Here is a 26,765-nt window from a genome sequence, read left to right on the forward strand (position 1 = left end):
TTTGATTGTAGAAATGTTCATTTCTTTGCCACAATGAAACTTCAAGCCTTTCACATGTGCATGCAAATAAAAATATGGTGGTTAAAATATTTCTGTTATGACTGACAAAAATCCTTCATCAGATGGAATATGGGGTGTTACATAATCATTTTGATTTTTTTTTTTAACAGATACATGTGTTAACTTTGCATTTCTCTGTCAGTGAAAAAGAGGGCTTTATTGAAAAATAAATATGCACTTAAGGTGACCAATAGCATGCCATTGAGACTAAGAATGGTAAATTTCTGTACAATAGGACAGTTTAAATGGCAAAGTGCAGGACCTTAGCATAGTGGCCTCCTGTTCCATAAAAAACAAGACATTAATTTTCATACTGGAGACAGTGAGTGTGTTAGTCTTCCAGCATATGGATTTTATTCCTATTATAATACTAAATGAGTGGAAGAGATGTAAACATCATAACTGATGCATTTTGTCTGGTGTACATATAGAGATATTAGTGTCCTCATTATTGATCTGTTGGATTTAGAGAGGCTTATGGAAGAAACGTTGCTTACTTTGCTAAGGAATGAATATATGACCCATAATAGCTAGGTTTCAAGCAATTACATATTCTTGTTTTAAACAGTTGCAATTAATTGGCTAAAATCTTTGCTTTATTTTTCTTTTTGTGAATATTTTGTGAATAGAATATTTTTCTATTTGTGTAATACTATTAAGAAGTGTTAGGTGCTGTAACTCTGACCCATTTTTAAATGGGGAAGTTGAATCAGAGAAGTTGAATTATTTGTCCCATACTAAAGAAGAAAATGCTTCTATAGCCTGAAGGAGGATCTGAAGTGTCTTTCTCAGTTGTGGGCTAACCCCTCTGGATGTTGCCAGAGCATCGCTGAGGTTTTCATTTTTTTTCACCTTGCATTTTTTTCATGCTTACTCTTTCATCATTTTTGATACTTCTCTTCCAACAAAAAGAAATGAAATCACAGGGAAAGAAAATAAATGAAATAGAAGGGAAAGTATCTGAAGCTATTCAAGAGAAAGCTCGTCAAAATACCAAAGGTACCGCATTTTTATGCGTCACCGTCTCTGAATATCAGGGAAAAAACAAAATGGATGGGAGGAAAGAGGGAAAAATCTTATCATGTATTTACACTTTGACCTGTGGATTTACATAGCATATGAATGCTTATATCTTTAACCCGTTTTTAGTAGCTGAAAATAATACAAATGAATTGCCTACGAAACTCACTATTAAAACTTCCATATGAATAATTTATAGGATTGCAATAGATACAGATGGCACCCAGGTGAATGAAACCTTGTCATGAAATGTCTGCTCCCATGTCCATCTTGCTCAGGTATTACTTCAGAAGATAAGCAAAAGTTTTGAATGCACAAACCATGGGGATTGTGAATGTGTTTATGGCATTTTTTCAGTGGTATTTTTCAGTACCTTTAGAAGGTACTCTGAACAACCCATGAATGCTAATATGTTCATTTTCTCTTGTAAAGGATCCTTAAATTTGTTCAGAAAATGGTGTCAGCACTATTAAAGAGAATAGTAGTTGGACACATATGATGTGTAGGACTTATTGTAGGTATGTTTCCTTTAGTCCCAGAAATGTTTGCTGCCTTGTCTCACTTCATTGTGTCACAGGTCTAGATGATAATTTTTAGAAAAAAAACCCCAACCAAACAAACAGGGGAAAAAAAGAAAAAGAAAAAAAAACAACCAGAAAAATCCTAAGAATGATATTGAGGTTGAAATTTCTTGTACTGATTTATAAAGTTGCAGGTGAACTGGAACAAAACACCAAGAAATTAAATGTAAAGAGTGATTGCCTGGAACCAGCATGACCTGATTTTGTAATCTACGTCTAACTTCAGTAGTTCGATCAGTAATCTGTTTAGCTATGAACTTACATAACTCTGTTTTGGTGAATTAGAAGGGACGAACCCAGAGTTCAGACCAACATGACTTTGCTGTATCACTAAAAATCTCTTTGAAGTTATCTAGACTAAAAGCAAGTATCGTTGGGGGGAAGGTTTAATCTTAAAATGACACTCCTGGGAAAGCCTCAGTGGAGTCTGAATGAGGTTGTTTAAATAAATAGGCAAGCACAAATGAACGCAGAAATACTTCTTTCACATGTATAGCCTCTGAAGAATTTATTATTCTTTAAGACTAAGCCTATAAAGCAGCAAAGCGCCTAGTAGTATTGAATTATTATTCAGTGTATGTAATAGAACATTCATCACAGTATGGAATAATTCAATGAATGATTATAAATCTAACGAGTTTCATAACTGTAAGAAAAAATCCTAATGAGTTGAACAAACACAATTTCTTGATATGAATGTTATGTTAATAAGAGGAGAGAACCTTTTAGATGATACTAGATATTTGGGTAAGACCAAGTAATTTGTTTAAAAGTATATCTGATTGCACCTACAAAAACCAATGATCTCATCTCTCTTTTACATTTATACAATACTGAGATAGCCTTTTGAGATGTGTTTTAGAGCTTTCAGTTTCTTCTGCATGTGTCTTTCTCCTGTGATTTTTCTCATTTGATTTTTCCTTGCTGCTTCTATATCATTCTCCTATCCAAGCCAGTTCACTTTCACATTGAAATGAGATTTTCGCACAGTGGATAGGAACCTTTTCCCTCTTCCTTGCTGATGTAAAACATTTGACTGAAGTATTAATGACTTGTTCATGCAGGAGCATCTTTTCATGCTTTCCAAAGCACGATGCTTTTTCTGCATTAAAGTCAATGGCTTTGAACCTTCTTTTTTATCTTGTTGGCGCTGGAAGAAAATTAAGGTAAATACAGAGGGATGTAGATTTGTGTTAGGGATAACTTTAAGCTTAGACTGGGTGGTTTATATATATCTACATGAGTAGTGTTCTGATCCTGAGGATAGTTCTACTGGGTGGACAAATTATACTGACAATTAACAATTACACTGTGAAAGCGACTCTGAAGTCTCAGTGGAAGGAAGCAGGCTACAAGATGCCAAATTTGTTACTCTAACAAAGAGGAAAAGAGACAGAGGGAAGGAAAGGAGTTGCTGAGGAATTTGAAGAATAGCTACTTAGTTGTCTCAAAAGTAGACTTATCCCCAAAATGTTTCATCACTTGGTCTGTGCAGGCTCATATACATAGCCCAGTTCATAGGAAGTTGAGATGAATATGCCTTTGTTAGTACAAGATTAATTGCTTTGGAACACTGAATCTTTTTAATATAAAGAGTTAGGCATTGCTTTTTCTTGTATAAAGGATACGACTGAAGTGTATTACTAGTGAATTTCGGGCTTTGGACATCTTACTATCTATACATCACATCTCATTATGTGCGAAACTTCCAGCTGATGATTAGCATCTGCAGTTTTGTTTAAAATAGTTGATCATCAGGGTAATTGTCTAAAGCACAGTGGTAGTTGTTCTTTCTTTGGCTTGCTGTGGTCACAAGACAAAACTTTCATTGTTTTTTAACAGAGAAATAAAAATATTTCTACTGAGACACAGAAGATTATTTCTCAATCTTCTGTTGAGAAATAGAAGCACCCAGGAGTTCAAAAGCAACTGAAATGATACGGCTGCTAAGAAGCAGCACCGTCATTTTGTTTGGATCTTCCGCCCACAGCCACAGGAATGTGTCAGAACAGAGATGTTGTGCACTGAAGAATCACATGATACATGCTTTGATTTCTTTTATAAACCTCTGTAAAGAGCAGCTGGGCAGGCTGACATACCCCGAATCCAGCATGTTACCCTAGCAGCTGTCAACTGCTTTTTTGTGCTAGCTTGCCATTTGATAAGTACAGTAAAGGCTCAGGCACACAGCCTGCGTAGTTTAGTAAGTCTATGACTGCTGGACTGCAACATTTGTGAAGGCACCCATGTTCCTCCAGCCTTCAATAGTAGGAACTTTTGGCCAGCTGTCTGAAGGCCCAGGTATTGCTAATACTCCTCTGGCTTGGGCTGCATGGTGACATTTAAAGCAGAGGGGTACTTCTCTAAAAATATCCTGCAAAGTAGTTTGAAAGACACTGCTTCTGAAACCTATAGCATCATGTCTTTGGGATTTGGAGCAGAATCACTGGTGCCTAGTAGGTGAGCAGAATTTCTTTTTCTTTCTCTTTCTGTCTTTTTTTTTTTTTCATTAGTGAGCAAATGAGATTATTGAACTGCAAATGACAAAGCTGCTTTGGGATTAAGAGAGTAAGAGGGCTTCAGAGTGTGCATGGAATGGAGAGAAAGACAGCAAGGAGCCATTAGCTATGGAGGATGCAGCAGACAGAGGGATAAAAGACATATGAGAGCAGAAATGAATGGAAACGAGGAACAGAAAAATGCTGGGTAAAGAGAGCAAGTTTGGGGAGGAGTGGGAGAATATCAGCCAGCTGGCCAGGTTAAGCATCTACTCATGTGAGGTGTTTGTAACGTATTGCGCTACCTGCAGGTTACAAGCTGAGTTCAAACAAAGGTCTGGGAAGAGATCTCCAGGAAAGGAGGGGCAGATGGTATATCTGTATTGAGCCCTTACCCCTTAAAGCTGCAACCTTTAAAGCAATTACAGACACAGAGATGTAAAAACAAAACTGCTTTTGGTTTGAGTTTCCACAGAGAGTCTGTTATCCCCTTCCTAATAACTTTCCATTCTGGTTAATCTTTATGTGCTTTTAGAATGGCTTAGTACACTAAGAATTATTTTCCTGGGTGGATAATTGCTTCCCACTCCTTAGGGGTAATAGGTAACTGTGGAAATGAGATTTGCCCCCTTACATCTGGAAGAGGAAAGCTTTTTGCTATTTTTTTCATATTTTAGCATAAGCCTTCCAAAGCGCTGTCTAAATCATAAGGAAGTGTAGCAGTGTGACTCGCACTGGCTGTTATAGACCAAGAAGGAAATATGTATGTGATTATAAGGACATATTTTCGGTGTGTGCTGCTCAGGCAGAATACACCCACAATCCCAGTGATTTTCTGTTTATATATTTAGTGTCCTCCTTAAGCAGTGGGTGGAACAAATGTGACTGGAGAATGTGAGTGTGTAAGTGGAGGGTTTTTGTGTAGCTGAACAAGAGTTAGAGGGATTGTAATATTGAAAGTCATGCTTAGCGGTTCTGTTAATTCATCCTTAACTAATGGGGGCATGCAGAGTGCAGTCATTAGCTCACAATAAATGTATTGCTGTCAGTCATCTGTGTTCCTCTTGCTATTTTTACAGTGGGAAATAATTCAGAAAATAAGAGTGAGAGAGATTGTTTTGGGGGATCCAGACTGAATTCAAAAAGTTGCTGTGCTTTTATATAATGTCTTCTATGAAACATGCTGTATGGATCATATAATTAGGTCAAATTGAAATTGATGAGCTTATTGAACCAAATGCACATCAACCCATTTGACTTCTGACTCCTATATACAGGGTAAAGGATCTCCTATGTTAAGATCTCCAAGTAATGGGGTGCTACCTTCCTCCTCCGCCACTTAGTGGGAGTTTGCACCAGAATAAGTGTGAAACAGTCTGTCCCTAAATTTGAAAACTACCGTTTGTCCAGTCTGAATAAGCAGATGATTCTGCTAGTGCAGCCACAGTCTTTTGAAGATGATGCCCTGCATCTGACCAATGTGAAAGTATATATTTAACCCTTTTATTCAAGATCTATAATTGGTATATGTCGGTTTTCTTTACTTGCATGCTGGCTCCTCAGGCTGAATCTCAGGTTAGTGCTTTGTGCAAGAGTCACCACCCCTTATACCGTCAATACCAGCCTGTTTCTTTTTGCACCTTCTGCTCTGTCACATGCCCTGTGATCTCCTGCTGGGGTGACCTCCTCCTGCCCTGCACCTTATGCAAGCCTGGGGGACGTGCTGACACTAGAGGTCTGTTGTACTTAACCGATAAAACAACAAAGACGTCGGGCTGCAGCTCGGCTTTCTCCACTTGGACAGAGCATCCTTTCCTTGCTTGCCCTAGGCACGCTCCTGCAGACGCCACTTAGATAGGGAGGGTTGCAGTGTGTGAAGCAACACAATATAGGGGAGAATAAATTTTTCCAGGCAACTCTCATTCATGCAAGGCGATGTTTTTTGGAGTCAGAGGAGGGTGACTTTCCATGCAGTTGCAGTTGCCTGATATGCCTGCTGCAGGACCTGGCATGGGTGCAGGAGTATCCAGCACTGGGGGTTTCCACAGCTCAGGTGGTTGCAAGTGCCTTTGTGCAATGGATCTCACTGTGTAAACCCAATCTCTCACCCACACTCAAGAGAGACGTAGCCCATTTTAGAAATGCCCCTGCCAGAGAAACCCCCATTAGATTATTTTTTCCTCAGTTTGTTTTAGGTTTGCTGTTTCTCTTATGTTCTGTTGGCACCTCAGTGCCAGGTTTTGGTTTGCGACAAGGTGAAGGTACAGGCTGGTGCTCTGAACCACCCTGAAATTGTCATTTGCAAACAGCACATGAAGTGTTAAAAATCTTTTTTTGCATCCAGAAGGTACATATAAAATAGATTTCTTCTCCCTCTGTGTGTAAGAATAATTAAATAGGTTAAAATTAAGGTAAGAACTTGATGAAAATACCCCTCCAGAGTATCTAAGGAAGTAGTTAAGGCAGCCTGTGAACCATCAGTGATTATCTCCAGGAACCTATGGCTTTAACCTACATGGTTGAAGCAGAGCAGAAAAAAGCCTGTCTTTTAGGAAAAATAAGAACTCAGTGAATTATAGACTTTAGTGCTTATAAAAATATTAAAACAAATTATTTAGCAATTTAATTTGATCATTTGGAGGATAATAAGAGAATCAAAATTAAAAAGTTGATTTTCCAATTACAAATCTTATAAAATTAATGTAATTACTCATCTGATAGGATAACTGTTCTTGCAGAGAAAGTAGATAAGTGAAACACAAGTAAATAGTAAATTTTTCACAAGGATAATTTGTTTCCTTTTCCACTTAGTCAATGCTTTGACTGTAATCGCTGTTTATATTTTGCTGCTTATTCTTCTCTCATGTAACTTTTATTTAATGGCTTCTTGACAAGCATTTCTCATGTGTAGAGCTAATTCCAAAGTCATATCTCTGTCCATTATTATTTCTTCATTTTCCCTCCATCAAACTGTCCAAACTTCTGCTGGTGTTGTTTCCCCCGGGGCTGGCTGAATGCAGCACACTTTTTAAAACCAAACGGTGTCTCAGACTTCTGACTGCTATTTTGGACTGTCATGACTCTGTGCTTAATCTGGCTGTATTCCCAAGTCACACTGAAACCCAGCCCAGGCTTGGCTTACTTCCCAAGAGTGAAGATCAAAGGAGGTAAATCATGGGCTTTGTTTGATTTTGGGGGTGTTTTGCTACCAGGATGAAGCTCGACCCACAGCTGTACTGGCTGGGACTGTGCCCTTTGGTGCTTGTTAGCAGCTCTGGGGAGGAGAAGGATAAAAGCCCTGTGGCTGTGGACTTGGAGAAGGGGGGTGGAGGCACTCCCAGGCACGCAGCACTTCTGATGGTTGTTACTTACCGACTATCAATGTATGCTCTTGGTTTTGCCATCAGGACGATACAGGGTTAGATTCTCCATCTCCGTCACTTTTCCCCACGTTTGTATCCTCAGAGAGAAGAGGAGAAGATGCTCAGGTGCCACTCAAGCTTCAGAGGTCTTGCTTTCTTTCCTGGAATGGAGCAGCAAGTTGATTTTATTTGCTTTTTAACTAAGCAGCAAAGAAGGTTATCCTAGTCTGTTTGTTCTCTTCTTGGATGTAACTATAAAACTTTGTGCTTGCTTATTTCTGGCAAGTTTGTAACTAGGGACATAGTTGGGTGATAATGAAAGGTTTTATTTTTTTACTAATCATAAGGAAGGCATCAGAGAAGTATTGAAAAACTGTTATTCCCTCAAAAAAAAAAAAAAGAAATCTTACCCCAAACTGCTTTTCTATAAGTACATGTGGAGAATGATGGATTATGTGGGTTCAGGGCTTCTCTTTTTTATAAATAACATGTAATTTTCAGTATGCGTGCATCTTCCTGGATGCATGTGCAGATGTAGAGGAAAAAAACACTCAGAAAACAAAATAACATCAGTGAAATGACCCGTAAGTTAGACAGCTTTAACTGTCAGTATCTCATGGCTGGCCCATCCCTTGGGAAGACACTGCCTCTTTCAGGAAGGTGGTTTAGTGAGCAAAGCTGAGAACCAAGGGAGGATGCCAGACCCTTACAAGATGCTGGGCCTAGGAGATGAAGGGAATCTGGGGATACCAGTAATCTCCCTAAAAGAACCCCTGAGAGCTGACACATCTCCAAGAGACAATGACAGAGACTACAAAAGGGCAGCATGTTTTTCAGCTCCGAGAGGATGGTGGCAGGGATAGATGACACTTACCACAGCCTGCAAAAACTGCTAAGGGCTATGATGAGGAAAAGCGTGTAATTCTACCCTTTGATATGTATCTTTTCTGTGTCTGGATGATGATGTTTTTATTGTGAAGAAATTGTTCAGGGGACGCACTGAGCAGTTTATCACTCCTTCCCAGAATGATAAAGTGTGCAATACGCTAGAGGTGTTGCACTAAAATGTAGAAGGAAAGGTACCTCTGGGATATTCAGTCAGAATGGCCAGCTGGCACGTTTCTGTGCAAATAGCAGTCAGAGCAGAGAGCACCATAGCCACAGGAGCAAACCCGGGAGAAATACAAAGGGATCCGAGTACTGTTTGCACTGTGACCTAAAAACATTGTAAATAGTCCTGAATTACCACTGAGAGAGCTAGAATTTTGCAATTTATTAGAGAAGACCATACTGTGTTTTGAGTGAATAGTGCAGAGGCTCAACACTGCTTGAAATATGGATTTTTAAAATACTTGCTTATACTGATTCTTACACTATAAATGAGGCAGACTTTTTATGATACAGCACTACAGAAATTTAAAAAATATCTTAATGTAGGCATCATGCAGTTAGTTGTGAATTTTGCAGGTTAAATATACTGTGAACACATTAAACAGAAAATAAACACTACTTTTTTTGTCAAATATATTGGAACTCTTCATTTTCTAATCTTGTGCTAATGTCATGATGTACTCTGTTGCTCAAATCTGCAACTATTCATTTAATCGTTAATCTAGTCCACACACGGACAGAGGTAGGAAATTATTGTGGCATTACATTTCTTTTAGTAAGCATCTGAAGTGTGAAAACAAAAAGCCTTAAAATAAGTCTGATTAATATTTATAAGTATCTTGAGACCCTCCTATTAGATGCAGACTTGAACTCCATTAACACTTGGTTCATTGAGGCCTGGCATTTATATATACTGAGATTGCTGACTTAGATTTCCAAGGTCTGTCTTATGGAATATTTGGAGCTCTTACTTGCTAATTAGAATTATGCACACATGGAGACGACTGAACTCTCCATTGCCTGGTAATCACAAATTACTGGCCTTTCAATTGCTAAGACTAGTATATTGCTATAGGTGTCATCACCCTACGCATTTACCTCACAAGTTAGACCACCCAAAAGGATTTGAAAGACAACAACACTCCTCCAAAAGAACTTGATTCTGTTAAATATTTTTTCAGAACCTAAGTTTAAGTAGCCTCAAAGTTCACTGTTTTGAATTCCAACTCCAGGCCAAGTTTGGAAGTGGCTGATTTTTATAAGGAATGAATCGACACGCCAGTTAAAAAATTCCTCATACCTGAGGATTTTCTAATAAAAATGTAATGCCTTCTGTAAATATCTTGGGTAAAATGTAATGGGCAGGAAGAGTTATAAATAGAATGGGCATTTTTGCCAGTTTTATGGGGTCACCTCTGCTGAAGTGTTCTTACAGTTAAATTCATAACTGTTTTGTCTGTGCGTCTGTGTTTCTGTGTGTATACACACACACATATATCAATATATACTGTAAATGGTAACTGATTTATATGTATAGACCAGAATTATGAGCCTAATCTGTCCATTCCCAGATAATATAATTTCATAAATATGACAATCCAATGATTCACAGTGCTTTGCAATCTATAAAATTGCGGATTACTTTTGGGTATTAATTAACAGTGATTTCTGTCATTTGTCAGATATAATGGAAGGGGTATTGCAACAGCAGGATCTGCAAGACTCTGGGATGCTTTGTTCTTTGTAGCTTGCCAGGGCACTGTCATTTATCTCGACTCAAAACAAGCTTGGTTGGTTTCTGTAGTGACGTTTTTGGAAAGGTTAGTGGATTATCAATAGTTACTTTAGACATACATGCCAAAGGGAAAGAAATGCAGAGAAAACAGTAATAAAAAAGAGGTTTAAATTCCTTCGTGAATTTTGTTATGAATTGTGAAAGGGCACAGCAGTCAAATCAAATTGATGTTTGACAGTCTTGGGAGATGTGAATTTTCCTGTGGGAAGTCATGAGGGCTGATTGTCAGACCTTCAGCTGCTAATGCACGAACCAGAAATATTGCTCTCTCTTTGGACTTGGGTTCTTTTCTCTTCTATAGCCTCTGTGAATTTTATTCATAGACCCTGGGGAGGACTTGAAAGAGAGATGAGGGGAACAGTCCACTGAGGTTTAGCAGAACAAAAGAAATCCAAATGTTGTGAGACAGGGAAATGCAATAATGAACCTCAATTATCTATGTAGCGACAGTGTGCAGTATCTATACTGATACAATTAATAATTTATTGTCCCTATGTCCTGGATTAGAAGACTTTTAAAGATTCATTAGGATTGACTTTCTTCTTTGGGGATGCTCTTAGGTATTCTGAAGATTGAGCACTGTAATTTGGGAGAAGATACACTGCCTTTTTCAGATCTAGAGGTTCAATTCATGCTTCAAGCACAAAACTAAACTCAGGATTAACTAGGAACCAAATAATCTCTCTTACAAATTTGTAAAATGCCTTTGCTAAAGTGCCTCAGTACGTGTCCTTTCTACTTCAATTTTTCCTTCACATTCTATGAGAAGCAATTTCTCCATCACAGTCTTGTGTTCCACTTCCAACTCACACATCCAAATTATCTATGGGCTGAAGCTTTCCTAGTGCCCTGGCACTCTGTCCTGCAAAATGCTCTTGCACAGCAGGTCACTGATCTTCTAGTGTAGCTTGAAGGTAGCTGAAATGTCAATAGCTTCTAGCCATTTTTTCCTGATCTTTACTCCAATGATGTACGGATTATAATACTAAAAATGTATTCGCTAATCACTGGGTAAGGATTAGGGATCTGTAGCATGGGATTCTTCGCCCAGATTGAAGCCATATCCTAAATTGGGAAACACACCAAGCCAGCTAATGCTGTACTTTCTGGCCCTCTGTATTGCCTGCTGTATTTTCTAGAAACAGTGAAGTTTATGTCATTAAAAATATTAATAGAATTACTCAGCTGACTATATCCTGAAGAGAGTAGAAAGGCATGTATGCACATGCAATGCTTCAGTAAGAACAACACTAAACTTTTGAAAATTAATATATCATGCAATATGAAAAACAATCTTGGCAGGAACAATTACAGTTTCTTGCATGCCTCTGTCCATGTTGGCAGTAACAACCACCGGTAAGTGATAGTGTCCTTCATCTGAGGCCAAATCTCATCGGTGAAATACAGATTCTGAGTCTAAGAATATGCAACAGAAGGAGAGAGCGGATCTGATTCCTTAGCTTTAAGTGAATGAAGTGTTTTAATGGCAGCAAGGATGTGGCATAGCCAGAACCAGAAACCGGGAATGCTCTGTTTCAGGCACATGATGATACCATTTATTTTTCTGCCGCTGCCGAGGAGGCAGGCAGTGGCAGCAGCAACCGGCCAGAGGAGACTGTAAGAAGAAAGGCCGGGTGATCCAGAGGGCTAGGAGGGAGCAGAAGGAGGTGTCCAGGGCACCACGGGAGAGAAGGCTGGGAGTATGTGATGTGGGAAGGGTTTGCAGTTACTGCATCACCAAGGTCTGTGGGGGAAAACAGAAAATGAAGAGAGACAGAAAGCCAGGAGAAGAACTGTATTTGAAAGATACTGCTAGTTACAATAAAAATTTAAAAAAAGAAACTTAAACAGGAAAAGGGGCATACTGTAGTCTTGCAAGTATCCAGGCATTAAGTGACAGTTATTTTCTATAGAAAAGCAGGTGGTGTATGAAACACAGTAGACTTTGGTAATACTGTATCATATACAACTATTTTTCCTCACTTGCTGCATGTGCTGTACAGGTAAAGCTAGTCAAGCTTCCCATTGCCAATATAACAGTACTGTAACCTTCAGACATAATGCTTTGGGTGATTTTACATCCAGTGTTGGTGATTGTCATTGCTTTGCCATAAATAAAAGTATTACGGGGAAGAAAACCAGAAAGTTTTGATAAATAATGTCTTTTCTTTCCAAAGTGCTTGTAGATCAGAAAGTGGTTTAAAACTGCATCTCTGAATCAGTTCACCTGTTACTGAAATGCAGCCAACTCTGAGAGGAAATGTGACTAATGACTACTGCAGTGACGGCCCAGTGCAGCATCTAGGGGCAGCCAACTGCTGGACCTGGTTGCTACTGCTCATGCTGAATTTTTAAACTTGCCATTTAATCTTTGTTGTTTGGATGGTCTGTCTTTTAACACTCAAAAACATCTTCTTGGGCTGGGAGGCTGGAGTAAAAATATGGAAGGGATATGTGGATGCAAAGGATATGTAGATACCTGGATTGTAAGGTTATCTGGTTAGTGGCTGTTCAACATAAAAAATAAAACAAGAGACAAGAACACTAATAAATCAAATCCCCAGATACCCAAACCCTAGGGAACAAGAGATACCAGAGAAGACAGCAGAGGCCAGACGTGTCAGGAGAGGTTCAGCCAGAATGTTGCAACTTATACAAGAAGGGGAAATAAGGTTATCATGGGTCTATGGCATGTTTTAAAGGGATTGTGAGAGCATGTGAAATTTATTTTGCGATGTTTGAGGGAAGGGCCAAAGGGACGGGTCAGAGTGGATCAGGGAGGAACAAGCGTAGGAAAATGGAGGGGGGGGGCATAAAAGGGTCTGGTTGCGTGTCAGGATGCTTGTCTGACTGAGCCCTGTGTCTGATCGCTACAGCCTGTCCCATCTCTTTACTAAACTCAGTTCCTAGCTGGTTTTGACGTGATCTTGCTTTCCGTTCGGTGTTTATGAGTGCTGGGGCAGATGTGATTTGTTAGGGGACTTCTGGAAAGACCCAAGGTCCAAGCCAGTGCCTGGGTAAGGAGCGTATAGGGTCTGGGCACAGATATTGCACAGATTTAGCCCATGCCAGTGTTTGAGGGGGCTGTAAGTACTGGTGTGTTTGTGAATCACACGAGTGATGGTGTGTGTGTGTTTCACTAGCAAACTTCAGTCCTCATCAGCTGGGCAGGAGGAGGAGGATCAGACTGTCTTTATTTGTGTTTGTGAGTGTCACGTGGGTGCTGCTAATGACACTGAGGGTCTGTGTGTGCATTGGCACCTCTGGAGTACACACACGGCTTACTACCGGCTGGACCTGCAGACCGGAGGAGCACCAGTGGCACCTATTGGAGTGGGACGGGACGAGCCTCCTGGGTCTGAGTGTGCACCAAATGCAGCTCTGGTGGATGGGGCGGAGGAGTCCCCTGGGACGGGAACCCTCCAATTCCACGCTCTGTAACAAGTGATACTAGTTACAGCAAACAGAAGAAAGTTTTACCCAAATCACAGATCCTGCTTTCTAGAGCAGCCAGCTTCCCACATAATTTATGAAATCCAAGGCCATCTGAAACTAGGGTGCTGTGAGCTGAAATCTGCTATATTTGCAAATCCTTAGTAGATAAGACTGAAGTGCTCCACAAATGAAGCATTAAATGATGCTGTATTTTTAAACTTGCAAAGACTTTTGAATACTGTGAGCAGTAATTTTTGCACGCTAACTGGTTTGACTCCTTGCTCTCCCTAGGGGAAATGGAAGAGTTAGAAACCCTGTGGCTGACTGGTATTTGCCACAATGAGAAGAATGAAGTCATGAGCAGCCAGCTGGACATTGACAACATGGCAGGAGTGTTTTACATGCTTGCAGCAGCCATGGCACTCAGTTTAATAACCTTTGTCTGGGAGCACTTATTTTACTGGAAACTTAGATTCTGCTTCACTGGAGTCTGCTCAGATAGGCCGGGATTGTTGTTCTCAATCAGCAGGGTTAGTATGACTTTCATTTTCCCCTTTCAGGCAACAGACAGAATAAATGCTACCTTCCTAAAACGTTGTCTTCCCTTTTATTCCCACTTGGACATTTGAAATACATGTTAGAGCATCAGTGTGATGCTCTAGTCAATGGGCTTAGGATGTGCTTGCACTCCATGGGAAGTCTTTTCTCCATTGGATCATTCTAGGGTATGAATTATCATATGCCAGGATAATCAGTAATCAAATGATGAAAACAAATAAATTTCGGGGTAAATTTGATGAAGAAATGGTAGAGCTGCTCAGATGCAGGAAATGGATTAATTTCCACAAAAAAATCCAAACAAAATAAATACTACATTGATGACAGACATTAGCTCTCAGTTTTGTGTATTCCTTAAACAAGTGGATTTTAAGTGATAAGAATATACTGGAATATTTTTATAAGCTGTTCTTGATGGCAAACTTGAATAAACCATATGAGAAAAGGTCAAACACAAGTGTCATTTATGTTTGGTTAGACACTAAGACAGGTTTTAATGATAACTTTACCAAACGCAAAGTGGATTTACATATCCAAATAACTGATATTTGTCATAAAATAAGGGAAGTAAGTGCTTGTTCTTATATTTTTGACAAATTAGTTGGGTTTTGTCTTTTTTTTTTAAGCACATAGTACTTTCATTAGGGAATTGATTTGGCTGTGTTTTTATATAGCTGAGGAGAATTGAAAATGATACTAAAATGCCTAATTGCTTTAAAATGTGCTGAAATTACCCTGTTGAGTAAATTGGACTGTATTGGAACTGCATTAAAAATAGTCTGCCCTACCCTGTTGGGGATTGTCTAGAAAAGCATATACATTTTAACCTCTACATTTTACATTTGAACTTTATACTTCTGGCCTTTTCAGGTGAAATTCTCCTAACCAATGCAGGGGAAAAAAAGTACTTATTTCAAAGGCAAATTTCTGAGAATTACAAGTTCACAGGGTTGGAAATGTCAATTGAGCTCACAGGAGTGACCAAAGAGGTTGGAGTCAAAAGATGGGCTTCAGCCTTTTGCTCAAAATGAACTCAAATTCAGGCTTTAGAAAGAGCTGGCATTTTTTTCATATGTACTAGGATAGGAAACAGAAAAGCTAAAATACAATGACTAGAAGCCTTTGTATTTCAGTGAAAGTGAAGAGTACTTTAGCTTCCAAGAAAATAACCTGACTGCAGGCTTGTTTAGAGGAGTAACTTAATCACTGGTTTAAAATAATAGAGTTTCCATTACTGAAGGTTAGTTACATTTTGTGATGAGACTAGGGAACCTTTTGGGGTCCCTTCTAGTCTTGTTTTCTGGAATAAGCAGGGGAGGCCAACACGGACCACTGCTTTGTAAAATACTGACACTTTTTCTCCTTTACAGTTCCAACAGATAAAGCAGAAATTATTCTTCCATATCGATGTAAGGAAATGCTAAAAGGATAGATATGTCCTTTTAATCTTTCCAGTCATTAGATAAGCAATGTTTAATTTTTCTTTATTGCTAATTAAAAATAGAATGAACGTATTTAAAATTTACACCTAGTGATTTAATTTGTTTTATATTACTCATATTACAGGGTATTTACAGTTGCATTCATGGAGTCCACATTGAAGAAAAAAAGAAGTCTCCTGACTTTACTTTGACCAATTCCCAAACCAACATGTTAAAACTACTGCGAACAGCGAAAAATATGACCAATATCAATCCTTCAAGAACTGACTCCCCCAAAAGAACAGCTGATTTTATTCATAGGGGTTCCTTGATTATGGACATGGTCATGGATAAGGGAAACTTGATATTTTCTGATAACAGATCCTTTCAGACAAAGGACAACTTTTTTGGTGACAACATGAGTGAACTGCAGACACTTCCTGGCAATCGACACAAGGACAATCTTAACAACTATGTTTTCCAAGGTCAGCATCCTCTCACACTGAATGAGTCCAATCCAAATACAGTAGAGGTTGCAGTAACAGCAGAAGCAAAAGTGAACTCCAGACCCAGGCAGCTTTGGAGGAAATCTGTTGAGTCTTTACGTCAAGAATCTGTACGTCAGAGCCAAGGTTCCCAGAGAGAAAACGGGTCAGATGAAAACAGGCAGCTTTCAGTGAAAAGCCAAAGATACCTTCCTGAAGAGATTGCCCATTCAGATGTATCAGAGACATCAAGCCGAGCTACTTGCCATATGGAACCTGAAAACAACAACAAGCACCACAAAACCAAGGACAATTTTAAAAAAAGGACGGTAGCATCAAAATACCCAAAAGATTGTAGTGAAGTGGAACTGACATATCTGAAAACCAAACAGAGCTCTCCAAGGGATAAAATCTACACGATTGATGCTGACAAGGAGCCAGGATTCCGCTTGGACACACCTCAGTACATCGAAAACATTGTCCTTCCAGAAACTGTAGAGTTTCCTGATGTTTATCAAGATCACAATGACAACTACAGGAAAGCAGAACATGCTAACAGGACTCCCTTGCATAATGAAGACAGTCTTCCAGATAATGACCAGTATAAACTTTATGCAAAGCACTACACTTTAAAAGATAAAAACGCTTCCCTAGTTGACATGAACGATAGATACAGACAGAATTCCACCCACTGCAGGAGTTGTCTTTCCAATTTGCCCACTTATGCGGGACACTATTCGAGCAGATCTCCCTATAAATGCGATGCATGCTTGCGGATGGGGAACCTCTATGATATTGAAGAAGATCAGATGCTGCAGGATACAACGAACTTATCAATTCCTGAAGAAATATATGAGCATAGTTGGTCACAAAATAATGCTCTGCAATATCATAAAAAAAATAAGCTGAGGATTAGCAGGCAACATTCTTTTGATAATATCGCTGATAAGTCCAGGGAAGTTGATATTGGAAGACCTTCTCGTAGTATAAGCTTGAAAGAAAGAGAGAAATTTCTACAAAGTAGTCCATATGCAAGCATGTTTAGTGTTCCCTCAAGCAAACTGTTGAGCAACAAGGCCTCGCTTTTAACTCACTCTCTAGAGGACAGTAAGCGGAGCAAGTCCCTGTATCCTGTTCACTCAGATGATAATCCCTTTCTGCACTCGTATCGTGATGACCAGCACTTATCTCTTAGGCGAAGTCCAGCTGATTTTTATAAACATTCATTACCAACAAGAGGAAGAAATGATAATTATTTAAGGTCATCCATAAAGTCTACAGCATCATACTGTTCCAGGGATGGTCGGATCCATAATGACATGTACATTTCAGAGCATGTTTTGCCTTACGTTGCAAATAGGAATAGCTTGTACTCAACTCCAAGGGTTTTAAATTCCTGTAGCAATAGACGTGTGTATAAGAAAATGCCTAGCATTGAATCAGATGTTTAAATTTTCCATTAACACTTTATATATAGGGAAAAAATAGTTGCCACCATCTTAGAGGAAGAATTTATCCTTTAACAGTATCCTGCTATGGTAAATGATACGTAAACCTCTCCCTTTCCCAATGTACTTTTGTACATGAATAAGTAAACTAGTATGCTCTTAACTATCCTTTTAAAATGTCTTGTTAAAAAGGATAAAAAATAGCCATTTATCTATGCTTTATATATAAATGGCAAGCTGTACTGAAATAGCCCCAATATATGTTGGCAACTATGCTGCTTTGTATCTAATTATTTTACTATTTCGGTTATTCTGATTTATGTTGCTAAGTATCATTCAATGTACTTTTGTCCTTAGAAATGTTTAATGATTTTCTAGTACTGGTTAAGCAATATGGTATGCATGTAGTATGACACAGATAAAAAGAATTAGGAATACATTTGCACAGTTTCAAAAGGAAGACACTAAAAGAGAACAGAAAGCTAGACTTTCAAAAATATATTTTAGCTTCATAATCATTTTCAAAGCCAAATAATAATTAAAAAGCCCCAAACCCCAGGACCTTAATAAATAAAATACAGTGTGTTAGCACGAAATTAGTATGTTTGTTCTAGACTGACAGAAAGTAAACGGGAAGGCTGTAGGCCCAAACATGTGAACAGCTGTGTACCAAAAGGAAGCCCCATGGATATTGGTTAATGTTAATGTACAAATGCTTTTCTTTTATTTCACATGCACTTACCATTACAAACTAAGTTCATTGAAAAGTCTGCAGTCATCTTGTCAGAAATTTCACAGCTGCCTAATCCAGAGTATATATTTTTAGATATCACTATATGACACTTACTATGGAGCTGTGGACTTCATTAGTAACCTTGAGGCCTAATGTGTACGTAAGTTTGCATTTGCCCCTTACTGGTGATTACTCAGGGCTGTATAGTATTTCTTTTATTCCTTCACTTCCCAAACCAAATCCCAACCCACTGTGGTTCTTTGTTCATAGTGTATTAGTGACATCTAATTAATCGTATGTTAATAGTATTAAAGCTGTTAATACAGTATCAAACACCGACAGCCATACGTTCAGTGTAATCAGTGAGGAGCGCAATACCATTTATTTGCATATGCAGTGAAGGATTAACACCTTTTGAGGGACTTCTTCCTTCCAGAATATTGTGCATATTTGTTGAACATCAGGCCATTTTTTTTAACCTCTCTGATCAAGTCTGTTATATAAGTTGAACGTATGCACACATAACTAAGGAACAGTATCTTTATTATCACTTACTGGTATAGAAAATTATTCACATAACAGGGATGCATTGTTATATGACTTTTACTTCTAGTAAAGATCAATCAGATCATTTCACAAATAAAATGTCTGCTACACACCCCTCCTCACCCTCTGGAAAAAAAACCCACTAGATTTTAACCATAAGGGAATCTGGAAGGGAAAAGAGGAAGCCTTTAATGAGAAGAGTGTATGGCTGTAAATTTAATTTAAACTAAAGAAGTAAACATAATTGCTAATATATTTAAATACTGAAAGCATTCAACAGGTGGTGCTCTCCCATTCTCCCGCTATTCTGAGAATTGCTTTAGGTATTTTGTGTAGAGGAAGTTTAGATTATTCAAGCATCATTCCCTACATTTTACTGAAAAACAGCGAGCAGGGAAACCATTACCACTGTGAATTAGAAAATGTGAATATTACCCTAACTTTTCTCTAAACTGAAACTTTTTTCAGTAGAATCATGCCTGTCAGCTGTAATTGTAGTATCTGCATGCCAGAGGTACAGTATGCAAGTTGTTTAATTTGGAATAGCATACTGCAGAGCAGAGTTGCAAATGGGAGATAATATAAATGATGTATAGGGATAGGCAAAATATAGCTTCTTGAATTTTGTTTACAATTTTTTATTAAACAGATTTAAGCTGACTTTAACTACCAAACAGTCCAGAATAAGTTCTTGGTATTTACAAATGTATTTGTATGTTCACCATGATGGTGAAGGATGATTTTTTTGAAGGAATGAAATGTAATGAGATTTGGGCTACCAAGTCTCTTTCCAGCTTCCAAAAATCTCAGTATACTTTATTGTAAGTATGTTCAGAAAGCATATCTATGGGTATCTATACGCTGTCCAGAGCAAATACATTTTGAGTATTCTTTATTCAACATTTGGTCACAATTATTGGCCCTGATTCACATCGTATGCTTCCTGATTCGTCACTGGATGTAGTTTTTATAAACAGAAGATCCTTACCTGCCCGTAGAGAGATTCACATTTCTAAGTGAGGGGCTAGGGTGTTTCAAAATCTCTAGAGATTCACATTTCTAAGCAGGGCTAGGGTGTTTATGGAATGAACACTACTTTTCATGAACCAAAACCTTTTCCCAAAGACATAGGTGTACTGTTTGTCTTAGGTCTACAGGAAGGCAAATGCACTAAAGGCACAAATATTGTTGTAATGAGTTTAATAAAAATATTTCAGGCAAATTTTAATTTCCAATCCAAATCATAGTATATTAATTAAAATCTTAAGCATTTTGAACTACCTGGTCTGTTTCAGCAGATAAGGTATTTGCTGATATCATACCAAAAACTGCCATGCAAATCACTGAGAATTTTACCAAGTGACTCATGAAACTCAGTGGTGGCTCTTGTCTTTCGCATCATCTTAAAGCTCTCAAAATATTTGGTGATCTCTCCAAGTCTTCTGTATCATCATCTCTATCTAACTAGACACCCATAATTCAATATATAGACAAGTATTGTATGTGAAGTTGTGGGAAAGAAAAATTCCCATTTACGACATTTTCTAAGTAAACTGTTGAGATCCAAATGTAAACATCCTAAACCCAGGTGGATTTATCCTTCTGTGAAATGTACAAGCAAATTAGCTAAAAAGAAATATATTGCAGTGTTTGCTTTTTCTGATATGAGCAGATTTCTGGTGACTGTAGAGATTTATTATTAGCTGCAAATATGCAATACAACCACCTCCCCTAAACCAAAACAAATTAAAGAGACAGAGGGAAAACTTAATAATGTTGCACAGCAGTTGTTCACATGGAAATAAAAGATGCTGCCTTAAAGAAGAAAAAAAACCCCAGATACTGAAAGTAGAGGGAATAAGAATCTGCATGCATTTGTTGTTTTGATCTTGGCATATAATGAGTGAATAAAGGGGGAAGAAAAGGCTGAAGTGTAGGGTTGTAGGCGAGTAGCTGGTGTGGTTGCAGATGTATACGTGTAAAGAAGAAGCAGCTGAGGAGTTGAAGAAAAATCTTCAACAGTAGAGCCACAAGCCACAGCTTGTGAGGCTCAGCCGTAGAGCACGTGGAATTCTGAATATTGCCTGAGCTTTGTTGATATATTTGCACTGACTTTCAATTAAACTGAGATCAAGACTTTCTGTATTTCCCTCTCTCTCACTCTAGCTGCTGCTATTCTTGAAGAGGAGAAAAGAATCTTCCTGCATAAGTGGCCATCCTTTCTGTACCTTTCTGGATGGTGCTGGTGACTTGTTACATTTTCCTGATTACAGCTCTAGCAGTTTGTTGGTCATTCCTATCACCAAGATTTCCCGTGACTCCAGCTGGAACTGAATCAGGCTGTAAATGATATGGGCCATTCTTGGTAGCATGTCCTGTAGTGTTGCACTGCTCCTGGACGACAACTTTTATGGAGGCAGGATATTGAATTGCTAAGGAATGGAGTAGGTACATGGAGGTGAAAACAGCTACATAGACATACCTGCCTCTTGCTTTTTTCCACTTCTAAAGACATTGCAGAATTTCTTCATGTTTTTGTCTTTCTCTTTTCACCACAGTAAATTTTCCTTTTTCCTTTCAAATGGATTTTGTGTTCTGCTTGTGTTTCTTAGAGCAGTGTAGCCACCCACTAACTTAAACGCATGGAAATAAGATATTTTAATATATAAGATAAAATTAAGGAAAACTAAGAGTTTTTGTATTTCTGGAAAATTTCATTTAATGTTTTTGCAGCTTTTGCTCAGAATTCATTATTCTGCTATCTAAGAGGCTTGGTTAGGAGAAAGAGTGCTGTGGATGAACAGAAACCAAATCACCGCCAGCTCACCCTGTTTTGGCAGCATCTCATAAATACGTGTCTCTTTCCCTATGATCTTTCAGGAACACTTAGGAGGTGAAATAAGGCTTACAAGGGAAATCAGGAGTGGGGTTTTTTTCCTCGTAAAAATAATTCTTTACACATAGTTTTAAAGGAAGCAAAAGCTAGAGCTGTGTGTGTAGCTTTGGGTTTCTGTGCTGGAAGGCTAAGCTCTTTCTGTTGCCAGTGGGGAGACAGAGAAAGCTCCCTCCGGATGGTAGTTCAGAAGGCTTGGGAGCAGTTATGTGTGTGATGTGTCCTGAAAGATTTTACCTCTCTCTGTTGACTTTTTAGAAAGTATAGGCTCCTAACTTAGACATCTCAGTTAGGTGGGCTTAGAAAAGTAATGGCCTATTTATCCCCAGCCTCAAAAATCTGCTAGTTAAATCTGCAAGTGAGTGCCAAGTTAAACCTTGCAGGTGCATATAGGTTCCTGTGCTTATGCAAGTAGTTACTGAGGTAGCTCCTGTCGTTTGCGGGTTTTGCAGTACTCCCAGCCTAGTCGGTATCATCGTTTTCTTTATACCATGTGACTATCCGGCATGAAATAAGTGTCAGAATCTATTCCTTGTAGAATAACTTGCTATTTTCATATTTCTGCAGCATAGCGTATGCATCTTAGTGATGGGGAAGATTTTGTTACTATTCCTTCCCTTCCTGGGTTCATCAACGTAAAACAGGAATTGGGGTACAAATCTAAGGGTCTAAGAGTCAGCTTGGATTTAGGAAGAACTCAAGAGGTGAAACTTTTTGTTGTTTTACATCGCATTTAAGATGTTTGATATATAAAACCTAGCGAAAACAGATCTTTTATGGCAAAATCCTCTCTTAGTTAATATAGAACAGTAACTATCCTGTGGCTTGGCTAGATTGTGTTAAGTGTTAATCATCACATCATGTGCTTCTTTCAAGACGGAGTGTTATACATTCCCTTGCTAACCTTTCCCTTTCCCAGCTCTAGTCCTATCTTAGCTCGAAAGTCCTTTTAAAGTAGGTATCTTTCCTGTATAGGGCAATCTGGTTTGCAATGTAAAAACAGTTTTCCAGTGATACACTTAAATTGTTTGTTTTACCAGTGTTATTTTTTTAATCTAAACTTCCTTCCTGTTGAGAGCTGAGCCTTCAAAGTATAACAGTGCTGAAGGAACTTCTGCAAAAGCATAAAGGCCTTTTGAAGTATGACTTTTATGATATGAGCCATTTCCCTGCCCAAAGTCACCTGTACTGTCTTATTTAAATGTATTAGCAACATGTTAGTATTTACTATCGCTAGGAGGGAGCACAGTTTAATCACAGCTGTGTATTTATTTGTGGACGTAAATGCAAGTACAGACAGGTATATGGTGTGATAGAGGAAAGGCTCAACCTGCTCTGGCTGGAGTCACCTGTGAAGCTGTGGTTAAATGGGAGTAGCCTCAAGACCGTCAACGTCTCTTACATCGCTCTGATCATGCAGACTTTTCTGTCTGTTGTGCACATATTGTACATAGTGTAAAATTCCTGTTGATGCTCTGCTTTCATTGTGGAATTAATCCCATGTTCACCTTCATGACAGTGTCACAGCGATGTTTGTGGGATGGAGAGGTGGTTGTTTGTGCTCTCTGGTGTCTGTTGCCCTGTTAAATGGGAGCAGAAATCCTGCCTTGCTTCTCTCTGCTCTGCTGGGGAGGGTTACTGCACTCTTTGTAAATAAGCTCCTCATGTCACCTCAGTCAAGCTTTTAATTTTTTTTTGCCCTGCTTCTCTCGACCTGTGTACAGAGTATGCTCTCTAAAAATATGTGCTCTTCCAATGTCCTGCAACTTTGGAAGTCAGGATTACAAGTGTGCATTGCCCTGCAATGCAGTGAAAATGCACTTAGTTCTTCTCGCAGGTTCATGAGCTTTTTTGTTACATACTGCAGAATATATCTGCTGTGGTTGAAACTGGTTTTTTTAAATGAATGCCAGTCTAACAACTGTAAGAATCCACTGCTGATTTTGTGATGATTTTGTCATATCTATAATTTAAGAACCAGAAATAATATAAGTAAAATTAAGTTACCTCACTATTTACCAGGGTTTTGTTGTTTTGCACTTAAATGACACTTTTTAATCCTTTTGCTCAATTCTTCACCTGTATTGAAAACAATGCTAAATCAGTAGAGAATATAACCACGCTGTAACATCGTCATGCAATACCTTTACTAGTAGATAACCACACCTAATGTAGTATTACATATTTAAAAGAGAGATGGTTTTGACTCTCCAACTCTTAAAAAGTAGTGGTGATAAGCAGTTATACTCCTAGATGTTTTGTCCTTTCCCTTTTGTATTAGTATTTGTTTTCACTAATATATTTCAAAAATTATATTTCTATGTGCACGTTAGAAAACTGTGAAAATAAATACCAATAAATATTGTGATACTTATTCAGTGCACTGTAAAGTTCCAAGTGAGATGATACTTTGCTTGGGAATTGATGAAGGTTTCCTCGCTTCTCATAAATGGTACTAAGCTTTAATGTGGGCAAATGGTAATATTTACAGTGACATCAAATTTTAATGGAGAATGTCTTGTTTTGCACTTCTAGTACTATTAGAAGAAATGATGTGTTTTTCTCAGCAAATGCATTATAAGAATACATTTTTTAAATTTGTTTTGTGCATTGCAGTACATAAGAATAGCCGTTTTGAAGAGATTTGTGTTACATCATTACTACAGGATTCTTTAGTCTGATAATTTTTTATTGACTCCGTTTAATAGTGATGTTTAATGGCAAAAACCTTTTGGAAATATATTTTGGCTTCTGTTTCACATTGCAAACCTTGTATTTGGACTCATAGTGATGCAGTCAAAGGCCCTCACGAGGTTGCTGTGCCTTCCCGTGCTACTGGGGAAGGAGACCTTTCTTGTTCACGGTTGGGACAAGAGTAGAGGAGTCGACAAAAATTTTAGAGGATGTGTTGTGCAACATTTGAAGCGTAAATGATCTTCAAAAGTGAAAAAAAATATTAAATTGGAGGTTCACAGTTATCCACACTAGTGGGTGGTCTGTGACAGGCCGTGGGGTGGGTGGTTTCTGGAGGAAATGATAATTTTTAACAAAAGTGATTTGAATTCTACTTAAGTTTCTGAAAGTCACTGAAAAAATGGGAGTGTTCTTTTTTTTTTAAAGCCAAAGTCTTTATGTTGTCATATGAGGTTTCACAGGAAAATGGGCCAAAGAATACAATTAAATATGCAAAAGGTTAATCCTATGGAAAAGGGTATCCTGTCATCTTGATATGCACAAGCATATTAATGGTAATAGGAACAATGTGTGTAACTTTCCTGTATATTGCTATGTAGGTTGCACTATTTTGAATGATACAAGCCTGATATTTTAATTATCAAATACTATAAGAAGCTGTTTATTAATAGTTTAAACTTGTTAACCTAAATATATATACAGTATACACGCGTGCGTCCATACACTTTCCAACATAGTCATGTGTGAGTAATCTCCCAAAGCCGTGGGACACATTTCAGCAGTGCTTTATTTTAAGTGATTCTCTTCTCTCTTTTCCAAACCTCCTAGAGCCACAAAGCCTCTAGCAGCATTTATTGTAGTGTTTGACACCTATTACAGAAGAGGCTAAAGGACTTGCCAGGATCAGGATTGCATTGTGCTAGGACACATGAAAACACGTCAGAGGAGAGTTCCTATCCGAAAGAGCTGGAAATGATACTCACTATAAATAACTAAGCCATAGGAAAAGGATGTCTTCTCGTGCTGTTTTGAAAATTCGTGGCCAGAGAGGGTCTGCTGGCCTGGTGACTGACTTTAAAATTCTATGTCAGCTTATGCGATCCACATCTGGTCATTAAACGTGTTACTTAAGGTAGCTGGGGAAAGGTACCTAAAACCCCCAAGTTCCCAGGAAAGATCAGCTGGTGTGTGCACCAGTGGCTGCCCATGTATTCTACCATGCAGACCGGGCAGTTTTCAAAATCGGTTCTGCACGTAGAGGCAGTATTTAGCAGTGGTGTTTAAGTCAGAATCACTTTTCTCAACACACAGGCTTTGAGCTTGCTATTACTGATGATGTGGAGATTTTGACCAAGAGATAATTTTGGTATTTGGCTTCTTTTCTAAATGTACAGAGCTCTAACCAAAACTTATGACAAAAAATACCTTGGAATCATTTGTTTGAAGTAATTCCTGAGCTTTTTTTTCAAAGGGAAAGTTGGATAGCTATTAGTTTTTCCACCTTAACCCAGAAACAGAAAATTCTGTAGGGTCAAATTTTGTCTGCAGTTCATTGCAAGTGTGTCTTGGAGAAGAATTTGGTTCCAAGTCCTTCATCTGCAAGACGAAAATTTTTGGTTAGCTCGTTTTTACCTGGCCTAGGTCTGGATTCCACACTTAGACAAAACACCTTTTGAGTTAAATAGGGATGTGTGAGTGAGTGATGGGAGAGTAGATCCTTAGTGCAGTTCACGCTCAGAATTAAAAAACCAAAAACCAAACCTCATGTTGCAAAGGTATGGAAGTTGCGTCATGTAAAATTGTGTGCAGCTAGGAAGGAAACTAGTGCAATTTTTAATAATAACTGTTTACAGTTTATACTTGATATCAGCTATAATATTTTGAAATAGTCTTATTCATTTCAGACCATCCATTTTGCACTGGTGAAGAACAGCTTCATCTCTCTGTCTTCACACCTCACACCCACGTGCACATGCACAGTATATCTTGTGTCTTCCCTGTTGAAACCAGAAGGTACAAACAGAATTCATTAATGTGTTAGGCAAACTCCTACCTGATTCTTAACTAAGTATGCTATTTTTATGCAAAATATGCATCCATACATTTCAGGTTCTCTCAGAAGCACTTCACCTGTGAGTTAATAATGTTAATTTTAATTCATCGGATTCAAATTTACACTAAACCTGAAGGGCATTTTGCGCTTCATTTCATCCTGTTTAAAGATTTTTGTTGGCTTAGATGAAACACTAATATTTCTGTGCTGCTAAACAAAAACCACCAGAAATATTTTAAAATCTGAAATTACACTTTTAAAAACATTTTTACCTGTTTACTTGAATAATGTA

At 38.3% G+C, this 26,765-nt stretch overlaps 1 protein-coding gene across 1 annotated transcript in view; it reads left to right on the forward strand.

Moving 5' to 3' along the window:
- The window catches only part of GRIN2A (glutamate ionotropic receptor NMDA type subunit 2A), a 184,356-nt gene extending 166,465 nt beyond the window's left edge, over positions 1-17,891 (forward strand). The window contains exons 12-13 of the mRNA XM_050906142.1: positions 13,934-14,172; positions 15,767-17,891. Of these exons, the coding sequence (XP_050762099.1) occupies positions 13,934-14,172; positions 15,767-17,557 (2,030 nt within the window). The 3' untranslated portion in view covers positions 17,558-17,891. The remainder of the gene's footprint in view (positions 1-13,933; positions 14,173-15,766) is intronic.
- Positions 17,892-26,765: the final 8,874 nt, after the last annotated feature.

The sequence above is a fragment of the Gymnogyps californianus genome, chromosome 15, assembly GCF_018139145.2.
Source record: "Gymnogyps californianus isolate 813 chromosome 15, ASM1813914v2, whole genome shotgun sequence".
Lineage (NCBI taxonomy): Eukaryota > Metazoa > Chordata > Aves > Accipitriformes > Cathartidae > Gymnogyps > Gymnogyps californianus.